Genomic DNA, 13,707 nt, shown 5'->3' with positions numbered 1-13,707 from the left:
CTAGCTCCCTTGGCTAAGTTAACCTAACTCTAATAGATGTGAATCCGATGAAGGGTGTAGAGCACAAGTCTCATGAGGAACATCTGAGGGAACTGTAGTTGTTTAGCTTGGAGAAAAGTAGGCTGAGGGGAGAGCTTATTGCTCTCTACAAGTACCTGAAAGGAGGTTGTAGCAAGGTGAGCGCTGGTCTCTGCAAAGCAACAAGTGATTGGACAAGAGGAAATGGCCTCAGGCCGGGTCAGGGGACGTTTGGATTGGATATTTGGAAAAATGTCTCACCAAAAGGGTTGTCATGCACTGAGATGGGCTAGCCCAGGAAGTGATGGAGTCAACATCCCTGAAAATATGGTAAGAGGTGTGTAGATGTGGTGCATAGGGGCATGGTTTAATGGCATGTGATGCCACATGGGGGCATGTGATGGGTTAACAGCTGAACTTGATGATCTTACAGGTCTTTTCCAACCAAAATGATTTTATCAATCTGTACAAGCATTCCCTTGCTTTACTTTCCATACAGCATCACAGATCAGGCTTAGCTGAGAAGAGATCAAAGATGTACGAAGCACAGGACCTAACTTGCTAAACTGCTCTTAAAAGTTTTATAAATTGCCTTAATCTCATGTGTTTTCCTTTCCAGGCACATTCAAAGTGGTTTGCAGGACTTTTGATCACTTTGTTGGTGGAATGAAACATCTTTATGAGGTCAGCAGCTGTCGTAATACCACCCAAGCCAAGAAGCAGAATGGAGCCATAAGGCTCTACTACATTGCTGCAGAGGAGGTGGAGTGGGATTATGTTTCAAATAAGAGCTCAGCACCCAAGATTTACAATGTCAGCAGCAATGAGGAAAGGTACCCAAAGAAAAAAATGCTTGTGTTCATGGGGCAAATTCATAGTGAAGGAGAAACTTTGTAGCATCCTTTCATGAAACCAGACTTGTACTTTTTAGGAGGTACTCTTAGCCAAACAAAAGAGAAAATATATTTATAAGTAACAACCCAACCTCTCAGATGATATTAGTTCATAGGCAGCATTTTGAAATGTTCTCTCAGAGAGCTGTAATGCTGTTGAACCCAAGAAGGCCTCCAAGTCCCTAAATCTATGTCCTGACTCACCTTTAGAGTAATGCTCCCCAGCTCCCTCCTTCCTCTCTCCCCAATCTCCCCATCCCAGTGCTCATAAAGAAGAAACCCTGTCCCAGACAAGAGCCCTCAAGCAGTGCAGAAGGATTAGGGAGGTGCTGAGCTGCTTCACTACAGTGCAGCATCCCCTGGAAAAGTCAGAACACAATAACCACAGCAAGTGCACCATGTCTACACTTCACTCTGTTAAGGAATAAAAAGCATGTGTAGAATTTACAGGTTCCAGATCATGCTGCATAGTGGGGTCTCTGATACCACCTTGGGGAAAGCAAAACGGAACAAGGAATATATTTTTAAAACAAACATTGGAAAAGTTGCTGAGTAGCTGCACCCTATAAAGAGGAAGACTTTACAAAAAATCTTCCTTTACAAAAAATATACCTGAATAGTCACAAGTGACAAAATGTATATAAAGAAAATACTAAGTTCAGTCTTGTCAAAGGCTGCTGCTGCACACACAATATATGATTACCATAAGCATCATTCCTGGGGCATGTTTTGCTTTTATCTAGTATGTTGTGAGCCAACCTCACAACCTTGGAGATGAGGTGCCAGGAGACTGAGCTGCTCTGGGCAGAGGGTGCAGGCTCTGCTCTGCAGCTGGTGCCGAGTGTCCTCTGCTGGCCAGGCAGCCTGCACAACAAACTGGGTGACTGCACAAACCTGGAGGGCACAAAAAAAGCATCTTCTGCCAGATGCAGAAAGAAAAATACACATCTCACTTTATTTTCATGCTGAGAAAGCATCCAGCCCTGCACAGTGCGCAGCAGCAGGAGGAAAGGGTAAATCACCCCCTCCCTTAACTCAGGTGATGGCATTTGCTTTTGCAAGGTCAGGCTTCAGTTTTCATCTGCCTGCAGCAGAGAGAAAAAGCAGCCATGGTGATAAGAGGATTCAGGTGTGCAGGGACAGAGTATATTTTGTTGAAGCAGAGGATGGAGCTGCAGGGAGTGGGTAAATCCACTTATAGCTTGAACCTCATCTCTATTCTGATAGCTCTGGTGAAGGATTTGTGTTCCCAAAAGTTTGTGGTGAGTGCCAAGATATGCTCAGATTTATTTGTTTGAAGAGGGTGTGCATTTAGTGAGGATTAGCACTGTTATTATTTGTTGTTTATAACCTCTTGCATCACCCAGGGTGTCATGTCACTCAGCACATTGATCCAAGCCATAAATTCTTATCACATCCATGGTGAATGACACAACAATTACTAGCCTTTAGATATGTATCATGCTTCTAATTTTGGCCTTTTTATTTTGCAGCTATGGGCATATTTTCTTGAGCCAAGAAGAAGATCTGATTGGCTCAAAATACAGGAAAGTGGTTTATAGGGAGTACACAAATGGCAACTTCACGCAGCACAAAGTGAGGACAGAGGAGGAGGAACATTTGGAAATTCTGGGCAAGTATCTCTTGTGGCTCACAGACAGAGCCTGATTATTGGATTTATTTCCAAAACTGGTTTTCCAGCTTTTTTAACATGGAAAAGAAGAAGTAATGCCTATTCCAGGTTATCAGTGATTATACACCCCATTTGTATAACTGCTGAGTGTAAAGATGCTTCCTAAATTAGAGAATTAATTCTCAAACATTAACAAGGAGCTTTCTAATCAGTACTAACAGGGAGGATGACAAAATGGCAGTCCCAGAATTCACCTTAACATCAGAGCATATAACATGGGGAAAGTCTTGTAGGCAGGTTAAATCAATATTAGGGGCTGGATACGTACCTGAAATTGGGCAAGACAAAATTTTATGTGTGTCAAAAAAACCCCATCAGCTTATGGTTTTTTTTGTGGGATGGATGATGAGGTCAACAGCTGATCATAAAGTAATCAACACTCTCTAGGAATACATTTGACATTTCCTTTTTTGCAGTACAAAAGTAAAAGAGTAGTCTTAAAAAAAAAACAAAAAACTGCTGCCAGTTGAAGAAATACACAAAAACCACCCATGAGAGTTTTCCTTAAAAACAAGCTGTCCAAAGACCTGTTCAGAGTGAACTCTTCCCATTGACTGAAAAGAAAAAATATTGGTTTTATATGTAGAGAGTTTTTAATCAGCCAAGAAAACAAACTGATTTTGATAGATTTGCTGAAAGAATGAGAAAATGTTGAAAGCTGAAGGGTTTTGAGAAAGACCTTGGATTCTCTCCCAGGCCAAGCTATTGAAAGTTTGTGAAATTCAGAAAATTAGCATTAATGACCAGCATCTTTTGTTTTAGGGCCATTACTCCACGCTGAGGTTGGTGACTCTGTACTGATTGTGTTTAAGAACAAAGCCACCAGGCCTTATTCGATAAGTGCACATGGGGTAGAAGAAGTGGGTTGTGAAGAACAACCTGAGACACCAATTACTCTTCCTGGTAAGGCTCCCTCCACTCTCCCACTCTCCCCCCCCCCTTTTTTTTTTTACCTTGGAGATAAAAAGACTGTATGTAAAAGCATTTAAACAGATGATAATCCCTCCTTCAAGCTTACACTTGTTTTTCCAGGGACAATATGCTCGATGTTTTTTTTCAGATTTGATTCCATGTTGTTATACATGGAGGTTCTTGATCAAAGGGGCATGTTTGGGCAGAGAATGAGCCTTTGTCCTTATCAGGGGTAGAAACAGGAATATAACACCACTTGATAAAAAAACAAAAACAGACTCATAATCATGGCAAGAGAACTACATGCAAGTGCTGCATTTGCTGTAGACTGAAACTGTAACTAAATGTTTTAAAAACTGAGAAACTTACTGGTAGAGTTGCTGCTGGCAGTGTTAATTGTGCCTTTATCTACACTGAACGGGTTCTTGCATTCAGAGCTGAGGTGTAATGTGCAAAATGTCACTGTCAAGTGATTTACATGTCTTTGAAAAAGTGTACCAAATATGCCTCAGTTTCTACTGTAGAAAATAGTGGGAAATAGTTTTCACAGAACTGGGATTTTTCATATAGAAAAATACCTGTTAAAATTTTTATCGGGTTTTATATTCTACTAGGAAGCCAAACTCAAACCCAGGCATTGTCACAGAATGTTTGGGGTTGGAAGGGACCTCTGGAGATCATGTAGTCCTATCCCCCTGCTAGGGCAGGTTCACTTGGAGCAGGTTGCACAGGATGGTGTCCAGGTGGGGTTTTAATGTCTCCAGAGATGCAGACTCCATCACCTCTTTGGGCAACCTGTTCCAGTGCTCTGCTTCCCTCTAAGTAACAAAGTTTCTCTTAGTGGGTGGAACTTTCTATGTTCAAGCTTGTTCGAGTTATCTCTTGTTCTGTCAGTGGACACCAGTGACAGAATTCTGCCTCTACCCTCTTGACAGTCATATGCGAAGTATTTATAAGCATTGGCAAAATCCCCCCCTCAGTCTTCTCCAGACTAAGAAGACCCAAGTCTCTCAGCCTTGCCTCATAAGAGAGATGTGCTAATCTCCTAATCCCCTTTGTAGACCTTTGCTGAACCGGGGGGCCCAGAGCTGGATGCAGTATTCCAGATGCAGCCTCACTAGGGCAGAGCAGAGGAAGAGGTGAACCTCTCTCGACCTGCTGGCCACACTCTGCTTGATGCATTCCAGGTTGCCATTGGCCTTTTTGGCCACAAGGGCACACTGCTGGCTTATAACAATCATGGGCACACTGTTGGCTTATGGTCACCCTGTTGCCCACCAGGATTCCCAGGTCTTTATCCACAGAGCTGCTTTCTAGCAGGTCACTTACAGTCAGCTCAAAATGTGCATACGTTTTCTTTCCATCACCCATGCACTATTTTCTATGGTGTTTGTGAGATTCAGTGTGAAGCTAAATGAAAAGAAATTCTTATGTAGTAAACCTCTCTGGAAGCTGAAATCTCTTTCCTGTAGGTAGCTGTATTGATACAGTGCAATCACAAGCAAGTTCATGGCCAAACATGAACCAGCATCTACTTTGCTGAAGTCTGATGAATGTGGTTAATATATGGGGAGGTGGGGGAGTGAAAAAGGCAGCTGATTTACATGATTTCCTTGTTTTGTTATCTGTTTTATGATTTATTGAACATATGTTTATTAAACATTGTTTATTAAAACAATGCTGTTTTATTGAGGTGTAACACTGAGAACACCACTGTCATGTCTTCTGTGTCCACATGGGAGCAGGCTTGGGACGAGTTAGGCCAGGGAAGGTGTGTGACAGTAAGACAAAAGAAAGGATTCTTCAGCAAGAGCCGTGACTTTTCCTTAGGAATTTGGAAACAGCAGTTAACAGGGAAAACAAGTCTCACAAAACAATAATAGTTCCTGGGCACTTCAGTCCCCACAACAATCATCTTGAAATTGTGGCTCTCTTCCTAGGACAGGCTTGACTGCTCCCCAAAGGCTCCCCAGAACCCATTTAGTTCTATTAAATCCTGAACCAGTCATCAGTCAGATTTATGGCCTGCTAAACTGTGCTCCTGAGAACATTGCAAGCTCCTTAGGATATTTGGGTGGTGTAGTAAAGAGGTGCACAGAGCAGATCCAAAGCAGCCTAATCCAACACAGCTCTGCTGAAACAGCTTTGACCTCACCCTGTCCATTATACCATTTACTCACCAGTAAAAAGGAAGAAAACATCCATTTTCCTCTTGTTTGTCAATCTTTCCCATGGTTATGCTTCATTTGCACTTCAAAGGTACATTTTTTATGTCATCTGAAGTGTCTCAGGCTTTAAGCAGAATGGGGATTTTTTTCCATCTACAGCCTCCATACATTCTGAATTAAGGAATAAAAAGCAAAGTAGTGGTAAATGACCATTACCAGGATCAATCCTCACATCACACACCTCTAAAAAGGTGATGCAGAACATCCATATGTTGATGGATGACATACTCCTCCTTGATGTGTGTCTCCATGGCATGCATGCCTCTGAGACTGAGAGGTTTCTTGCTCAGGTTTTCTGTCCTATTAGCATAGTGTTGTGTCCTGTTTCTGATCTCCCCTGAAGTACATGAGCCCATGCTGTAATGAACAGAAGGTGCTTGCCCTGCAAGATTAAAAGATGTCACAGCATTTACCTGACACTCATCTCATACAGTGTATTTCAGAGTCACCATTCCTTTTCTTTTTTTTTTTTTTTTTTTTTTTTTTTTTTTTTTTTTTGTAGTTATTGCTGTACAATAAACCCTACTATTGTATGATCCATCAGAGCAGTGTGACACAAGAGTAGGCTCAGTCACTTCATAACTGTTTGAGCTTGAAACCTCCCCCTGAAGCAGGCAGCTGTTGGCAGCTGTTGGGCTATGGCTGTACTAAGACTGTGGCCATGTGAGTTCCTTGTTTTCTGCTGGCTTGTTGCCTGTCCCCAGCTGCTCATGGCCCTTGTCACCCTGGAAGGCTTTTGGGCTGCCTGGCTTAACATTTTCCCACCACTTGAAAGGGAAAGTTGTTGATCACACCTTATAATCATAGAACAGCTTTGGTTAGAAAAGAACTTTAAGAACATCAAGTCCAACCATTAACCTAGCACTGCCAAGTCCACCACTAAACCATGTCCCTGTGCACCACATCTACACATCTTTTGAATATCTCCAGGGATAGTGACTAAACCACTTCCCTGGGCAGCGTATTCCAATGCTTGACAACCCTGTTAGTGAAGAAATTTTTCCCAATATCTGATCTTAACCTCCCCTGGCACAACCTGAGGCCATTTCCTCTTGTTCTATGACTTGTTACTTGGGAGAAGAGACCAACAACCACATCAATAAAACCTCAAGTAATTGTAGAGGCCTCCTACCCTTCCCTGCAGTACCATCAAAAAAACAGATGAAAAATCAAGCTGGGAAACACAGGAGAGACAGAGACAGACAGCTCATCTAAACACAGGTGTGTTTGTGTTCAGTGCAGAGAACTGGTCCTCCCCCAGTTCCCCATCAGATTGTTCTGTTCTTTTAAATCAGAGGTGGGGAATCTCTATTCAGGGAGGATGCAGCAGGGCTGATGTTTCTTGGAAAGGCACAGGGGTTCTTTGGCAATTGCTAGGGAGAGGGGACTTAGCTGGAAGAGGGAAGTAAACCCCTGTCCTCCCAGTCTGCATGATGATTTATATTCAGTTCTCCTCTCTTGACCCAGAGCTGTTACACTTCTGCAGCACTGTCTGCAAAATCCCAGGGACAACTGCACAACTCAGTGCCCTTTTCAATTGAGAAAATCCAGGAAATATTTTCTGGAGCTTAGCTCCTGACACTTTCAACTGATATTAAGCATCTACATCCAAGATCATTGATCCACTACAAGTTTTGCCTCCAGAGAAAGATGAAACTTTCTCCAAACTTCCCTCCAAGCGTTGCCACTGTTGCCAGCACCATTTGCAGACCTCCTTTTCTGGGGGCCATCTGCCCTCATTTACCCCACTGGAATCTCAGTGACCTCCTGAAAGGCAGAATCTCACCCGTATCCCATTCCTGCCTGCTTTCACAGATAGCTTTGATGCAGATCATATTTTGATGAGCAGATCTCAGTAACATACTATTCAAAGCTTCTCATACCCAGCTGTTTGTGATAAAATTGTTCTCTCTATTTCAGGGGAAATAAACACCTACAGGTGGAACGTCCCAGAACGATCTGGCCCTGGTAAAACAGACCCAAACTGTATCACTTGGGTTTATTATTCAACAGTGAATTTTGTAAAGGTAACCAAGAAATGGTCATTAAAGATTACATTGCTCTGGATAAAGCCTCACGCCTTGCATAGTGGTTCTGAAAGGATCCTGATTCTCATTTCTGTGTGGACCACAAGGATTTATAATTTATAGAGCTGGATGCTGGATGCTTTGTCATCTTTGATAGCAGTTGCATATACCTGGGTAACTGAATCTGCTGAAATACCCAGGGATATACCATGGTAATATCATTCCTTCCTTAAAGAACGGTTGAAGGGATTTTGAGTTAAACCAAAGCATTGCTTTGGTACATTAACATAGAGATATGTAGAAAAAGCTATCTCTAATCAGACAGTCCTGATTTTTTATCATCTGATAGGAAAATGGAAATTCAGCTTTATTTAATCTCTAATTAGACTATGTAATATCTTATATACATATCTATGTAATATCTATGTAAATTTTCTATGTAATAGAAAATTTGTAATGCATATATTTGTTTTATTTCAGGACACATACAGTGGTCTGATTGGGCCTCTTGTAGTTTGCAGAAAAGGAATCCTAGATGAAAGAGGTCTAAGGAAGGACATTGATCGTGAATTTACCCTTCTGTTTATGGTGTTTGATGAAAATGAATCCTGGTATTTGAAAGAAAATATTGAAACATACCTTCATAAGAATCCTGATGATTTTAATTCCACTAAGGACTTTGTAGAAGGCAACAGCATGCATGGTATGAAGGACTCGGTGGCAACAGCCAAGAGACTCTGGGAAGTAACTCTGGAAATAAAAAGATTTCATGAGGGCCAGCCAAGATATTTTTATATCAAGACTGAATCTAGGACAGCGAAGAGGCTGCCCTGCCAGACTTCCCTTACCATTTGGGAGATGTGATCCTTGTGGGTTTGTTCAGTAGGATTGTAAGGATGACATTTTAAAACCATGGCTGTAGTAGTAACCAGATCAGGAGCCAGGCAGAACAGACTGGACAGGGGGAGGAATAGCCCTGGGAAAGTGAACTTACATTTCTACAAATAGTACTCATTGTAGGCAACAACTCTATTCCCTCTTTTTCCAACGTGGCTTCTCAGATGATCCTGTGTGTTCAGGATTTTGATCTCAACTGGTAAAAAGCCTACTTGATGCTTTTCAAAACAGAATAAATGGTTGTTGCTGTATGGTTAGGTGATTTGGAAACTGCAACAAAAATGTGGCTGGCTCCCTGAAATGGCAGTGGTCACTATGGAGAGCCCTTGTTGAGGCCACATGTGTCTGTCCCCTCTGCTTGGGCACCACAGAAAAAATGTGAAGAATGCCTGAAGTGTAGGTTATCATCACCCATGCCATGGCCAGTTATTAATCAGTCCTATTTTTATTTTCTTCCAGCAATCAATGGGAAGATCTATAATGGTCTCCTGGGTCTAACAATGAATGAAGGTGATCGGACAAACTGGTATTTGATAGGAATGGGCAATGAAGTGGATATACATACAGTCCACTTCCATGCACAGACCTTCATCTTTAAGGTTGGTAAAATTAATCAAAGTAAAACCTTTACTGTGTAATGGGAATTTTCTGCAAAAAAGTCCAGGTTCTGGCTGGGTTTTGGAGCTTGGGTATGGAACTTGGGCCTGCTGCTGAGATCAGTGGGGTTTTTGCATGTGAAGAAAACACAAAATGAATTAGATCTTTGCAAAGCTTTTACCACTCTGAACCAGTCATGAAACATGAATAAATGTCACTGTTAGAGGACATGATTAGGTGGGTAAAAATATGTATATAGCCATGAGGGAGGAAATCAGAGGGTTTTGCCTGTTTACAGTAGTGTTTCATGTTGTGACAGAGTGACAGGAACAAGATTATCCTTGTTTCAAAGAAACACCTTTGGTCAACCAGCCCTTGAAGTCCAGGGTCTCCTGTCATTACTTAATTAATGGATTAAATAAGGGATGTCCACAGACCTCAGTTTCTCTGGGTGGGGCACACTCAAAACATGTAGCAAGAGGCATTTTATCTGTCTTGAGGAGCTGACAGCCCGACTGGCATATTTCAGTGCCCATGGAAAGTACTTGATGCATGACTCTTATAATGCTGGTTTTGCCTTGCCACAGACAGATAAGGACCACAGAGGAGATGTGTATGATCTTTTTCCTGGGACTTTCCAGACAGTTGAACTTGTAGCAGAAAATCCTGGAACGTGGCTTCTGCACTGCCACGTAGCTGATCACATCCACGCTGGCATGGAGACAACCTACACCATCAATAAAGCAGGTGCAGTATCAGAAAAACCTCTCCTTGGACTCAGAGGTGGTATCACAGCAGATCAGGTAGGAGCCAAGCCAGAAAAAGAAGTAATGTCACTGCTGTGCTCTGCGTGCTGGTGGGAAGCATCAGTAAATTACTGCCATGCACAGTGAGGTCAGAAGTGCTTTTTGAGCTGCTCCACATCACAAAATTTCACTTATCTCCTGCCTGGGTCCCCACGGTGTTTGCTACATTCCTCCCCAGGGCCTACAACAGCACTGGCAGGCACACCTGGTACTGTCACCCTGTAGCAGCTGGGTGATAAATGTAATGCCAAATGTACCCAAAATACTGCTTCCTTGGACAAGGTGAATTTATTTTATAACACACATTCATTCTGGCCATGAAACTTCAAATGTACAAGTAAATACAGAACAGCATCATAGAATCATGGCATGGTTTGGGTTGGAAGGGACCTTAAAGACCATCTGGTTCCAGCCCCCCTGCATGGGCAGGGATACCTCCCACCAGCCCAGGCAGCTCAGAGCCCCATCCAGCCTGGCCTTGAACACTTACAGGGAGGGAGCAGCCACAGCTTCCTTGGGCAGCCTGTGCCAGTGTCTCACCACCCTCACAGTGAAGGATTTCTTCCTAATATCTCATTTGAATCTACTTTCAGTTTAAAACCATTCCCCCTCATCCTACTACTACAGTAATTAGTGGCGTAATGGAGATGCCTCCAGAGAAGGACTTTGGCCCAGAGTAATGGCTGTGCTGATCTAATCAGGATTTCTGTTCAGATCAGTGAGGTAGAAAGAACTTAATAAAATCAGGGCTACTTTTCCAGATATAAGAAAGTGTTTCTTAAGACTTTTGACTCAGCTATGCCCTTTCTCCCTCTGCACAGAGTGGAAAGCTCCTTCAGGAGGAGGACTCACATCTGGAGCATATGATACAACTACTGCAAAAAATAGGACCACTGCAAAGGGTAAGGAAGTTTTAAAATGTCGTTTAAAACTCTTCAGATTTATGCATGTATTTCTCATGAACTACTTTTCTTTTAACAGATTATGACGGCAAAGGGGGTAATTTTTTTGGTAAAACTTTGAGTCCTGGAGATGCCAGCCTGATACTCACGGCCTTTTTTTTCATTGGACTTATTCTGCTGTCAACAGCATTAACTTTCTTCTGCCTTGTGACCCGCCAAGGAAGCAGGATCCACTATAAGGCTCTTGATGACAGAAGTGCACTTCTAGCAGATTCCCTGTAAATCCCTGCTTTTAGCATCATTCACAGAGCTGCACTGGATTTCATGAGAGGCTGCTAATACAACTGGAGCAAGACATCACTGCTAGTCCTACCCCACAGGCAGCTCTCACAAGAGTGAACATGAGCTGTAGGGTTTGAGTCTGAGAGCCACATACAATTCATCACTTTTTCCACTCCTCTGGAGTTCGGTTGAGTTCTGCCCAATATCAAATCTGGCAGCCAAGCAGAGCCCCGCTGTCTGCAAAGGATTTGTCCACAAGAATAAGGAGCAGGCAGCATGGCATCCATGCTCTCTGTGCAGAAACATGGGGTTCATGCTAGGGAATAAACACCACCAAGGTGGTGTTTTAAGGATGCTGGCTCCTGAAGGAGTAAGTGTCATTATGGATGTTCCTGTAGTTTCCCAAAGTCTGGCTCAATTAACTCACCAATGTTTAAATAACCTCCTTTTTATTTTATTTTTTTTTTTATTCCCCCTCCCCGTGTTAAATGAGGAAACCATGTACCAGGGACAGATTTTTAAAGGCATTTAGGGACCTAACATTATAGATGGAGTTCAGAAGAGCTCCTGCTGCTAGTTCCTAGCAGCTTTTATTAACCCCTTTAAAAATCTATCCCTCTGCAACCCCTAAGAAAGTTGTCTTTGTACTTTGCTACTCATTGTGATCCTCATTCTGCCCCTCTTCACACCAAGCAGCACCTCACTTTCTAGATGTGTTGAAGACATCAGGAGGCTGACCTCTGTGAGGAAGACAGGCAGAATCAGGCCATGTTTAGTGGTACTTGAATGTTTATAGGTAATTTTTAGTTAGGTAGTGCTCAGTCTGGCCTGTTTATGTCAGCTACAACTCTTGCAGAGGAGCTCAAGAACAAACCTGTGTGTGAAACTGTTTATCCAAATTTGATTTTGAATGTAAATTCAAGTTGCTGTTGTTTTTTTGGTTTTTTTTCTGATTGCATTTTTTTCCAGTTCTGTACTTTGAAGTATGTTCGAATGTAGGAAACTTTACTGGCCATCACTCCTTAATGGTGTCCTGGACTGGTGTTCATTTAACCAATATATTTACATTTTCTCGATGTTTCTCAGTTATTTCTTGGTTACTTTGTGTGCCTCAGTCAATCAAAAGCACACACTTGAGGTAGAACTGCAGGACTGAGCCCAAACAGGAGTTACCCCACAGCAATAAACACTTCCAGACTCCACTAAATCTTCTCTCTGAGATGGAAAAATACTATAAGTCCTTTCATCTTTCTGTTTTGTAAACACTAAAATTGAGGTCTCCTGTCCAAAAAACAGTCTGTGCAGAACATTTGCTCTCTGTATACTACCAAAACCAAAGCCTTTCACCTAAACATATATTGTTAATAAAGGAAATTACTCAGTATTTTCCTTTTAGAGTAGCTAATGCCTCTGACTTTTTAGAACAGAATCAAAACTGTATATTGACCGTAGAAACGAGCTGTCCAAAGTAATTGTAACAATAATTTTTAAAAGTTATTTGTATGAACATTCTGGCAAAGTTAATTTTTCCTGCCAGGCTTCTCAATTGGTATGGTTGCTGTGAAATAAGACTGAAGCCTCCAAAGGTCTCAGGGCCTCAGGACATTACTGCTGCTTGCTCAGGTGACACACCCTGCAAACAGAGTGTGGAGCATCACAGAAAGAGTGAAGTAACATCACCTGCCCAGCACAGGCAGCCCTGTGCTCAGCTGTGCCCTGACATCTGTGACAAAGGACAGCATCTCTGATGGCTTTGTAGGAATTAAGAACAGAGCAAACAAGAAAAAAACCTTAGTACTATTGTATAAATGTCAGGGGCACCTGCATCTTGGTGTGAGTCACATCCCCCAGCCCCATCCAGGAGAGGATACAGCAACACAAGAATGACACAGAGAGACAAAGAAAGGGAATCAGTGTTGTAGTATAGTTTCTTTATGGAGAATTATTTCCTTGGGTTTGGGAAAACAGAAGGAGTAATTGAAAGCAGATAGAACAGTAGTTTTAAAAACTAGGACTTTAATAAAGGAAGACTTTAGTGCACAAGGGAACAATTTGTCCCTTTCGACAGAAGCAGGATGAGCCAGGGGGAGCACTACAAACCAAACACACTGCAGAAGGTGGCTCTGTACAGGGCGGACAGTCACTTCCAGCACCTCCAGTGCTCCTGGCACTGAGTTCACAGTGGTTCAGAGACCAGCTGGAAAAATATGAGGGGCAGTGAAATGAATTCAGGGTTGCTAAAGGTGAAGGCACCATATTGGTTGCTACAAAAAGCATCTTGAGATGTGGTGATGGGGACCAAAGACTTTGAAATGCCACAGCACACACTGGCACAGGTTTCCCAGGGAAGCTGTGGCTGTACCCTCCCTGGAACTGTTCAACACAAAGTTGGACAGGGCTTTGAGTAACCTGGGAGGTGTCCCTGCCCAGGGCAGTAGTGTTGGAACTAGAT

At 42.5% G+C, this 13,707-nt stretch overlaps 1 protein-coding gene across 1 annotated transcript in view; it reads left to right on the top strand.

The window, feature by feature from the left end:
- The window catches only part of HEPHL1 (hephaestin like 1), a 33,921-nt gene extending 22,666 nt beyond the window's left edge, over positions 1 to 11,255 (top strand). Inside the window, exons 12-20 of the mRNA XM_030458380.1 lie at positions 638 to 851; positions 2,405 to 2,544; positions 3,367 to 3,507; positions 7,665 to 7,771; positions 8,252 to 8,474; positions 9,128 to 9,267; positions 9,853 to 10,012; positions 10,893 to 10,973; positions 11,053 to 11,255. Of these exons, the coding sequence (XP_030314240.1) occupies positions 638 to 851; positions 2,405 to 2,544; positions 3,367 to 3,507; positions 7,665 to 7,771; positions 8,252 to 8,474; positions 9,128 to 9,267; positions 9,853 to 10,012; positions 10,893 to 10,973; positions 11,053 to 11,255 (1,409 nt within the window). The remainder of the gene's footprint in view (positions 1 to 637; positions 852 to 2,404; positions 2,545 to 3,366; positions 3,508 to 7,664; positions 7,772 to 8,251; positions 8,475 to 9,127; positions 9,268 to 9,852; positions 10,013 to 10,892; positions 10,974 to 11,052) is intronic.
- The last annotated feature ends 2,452 nt before the right edge of the window (positions 11,256 to 13,707 follow it).

Source organism: Calypte anna, chromosome 1 (genome assembly GCF_003957555.1).
Source record: "Calypte anna isolate BGI_N300 chromosome 1, bCalAnn1_v1.p, whole genome shotgun sequence".
NCBI classification, from domain to species: Eukaryota; Metazoa; Chordata; class Aves; order Apodiformes; family Trochilidae; genus Calypte; species Calypte anna.
Note: the sequence above shows the minus strand (reverse complement) of the source record. Positions and strands in the feature narration are given on the sequence as shown.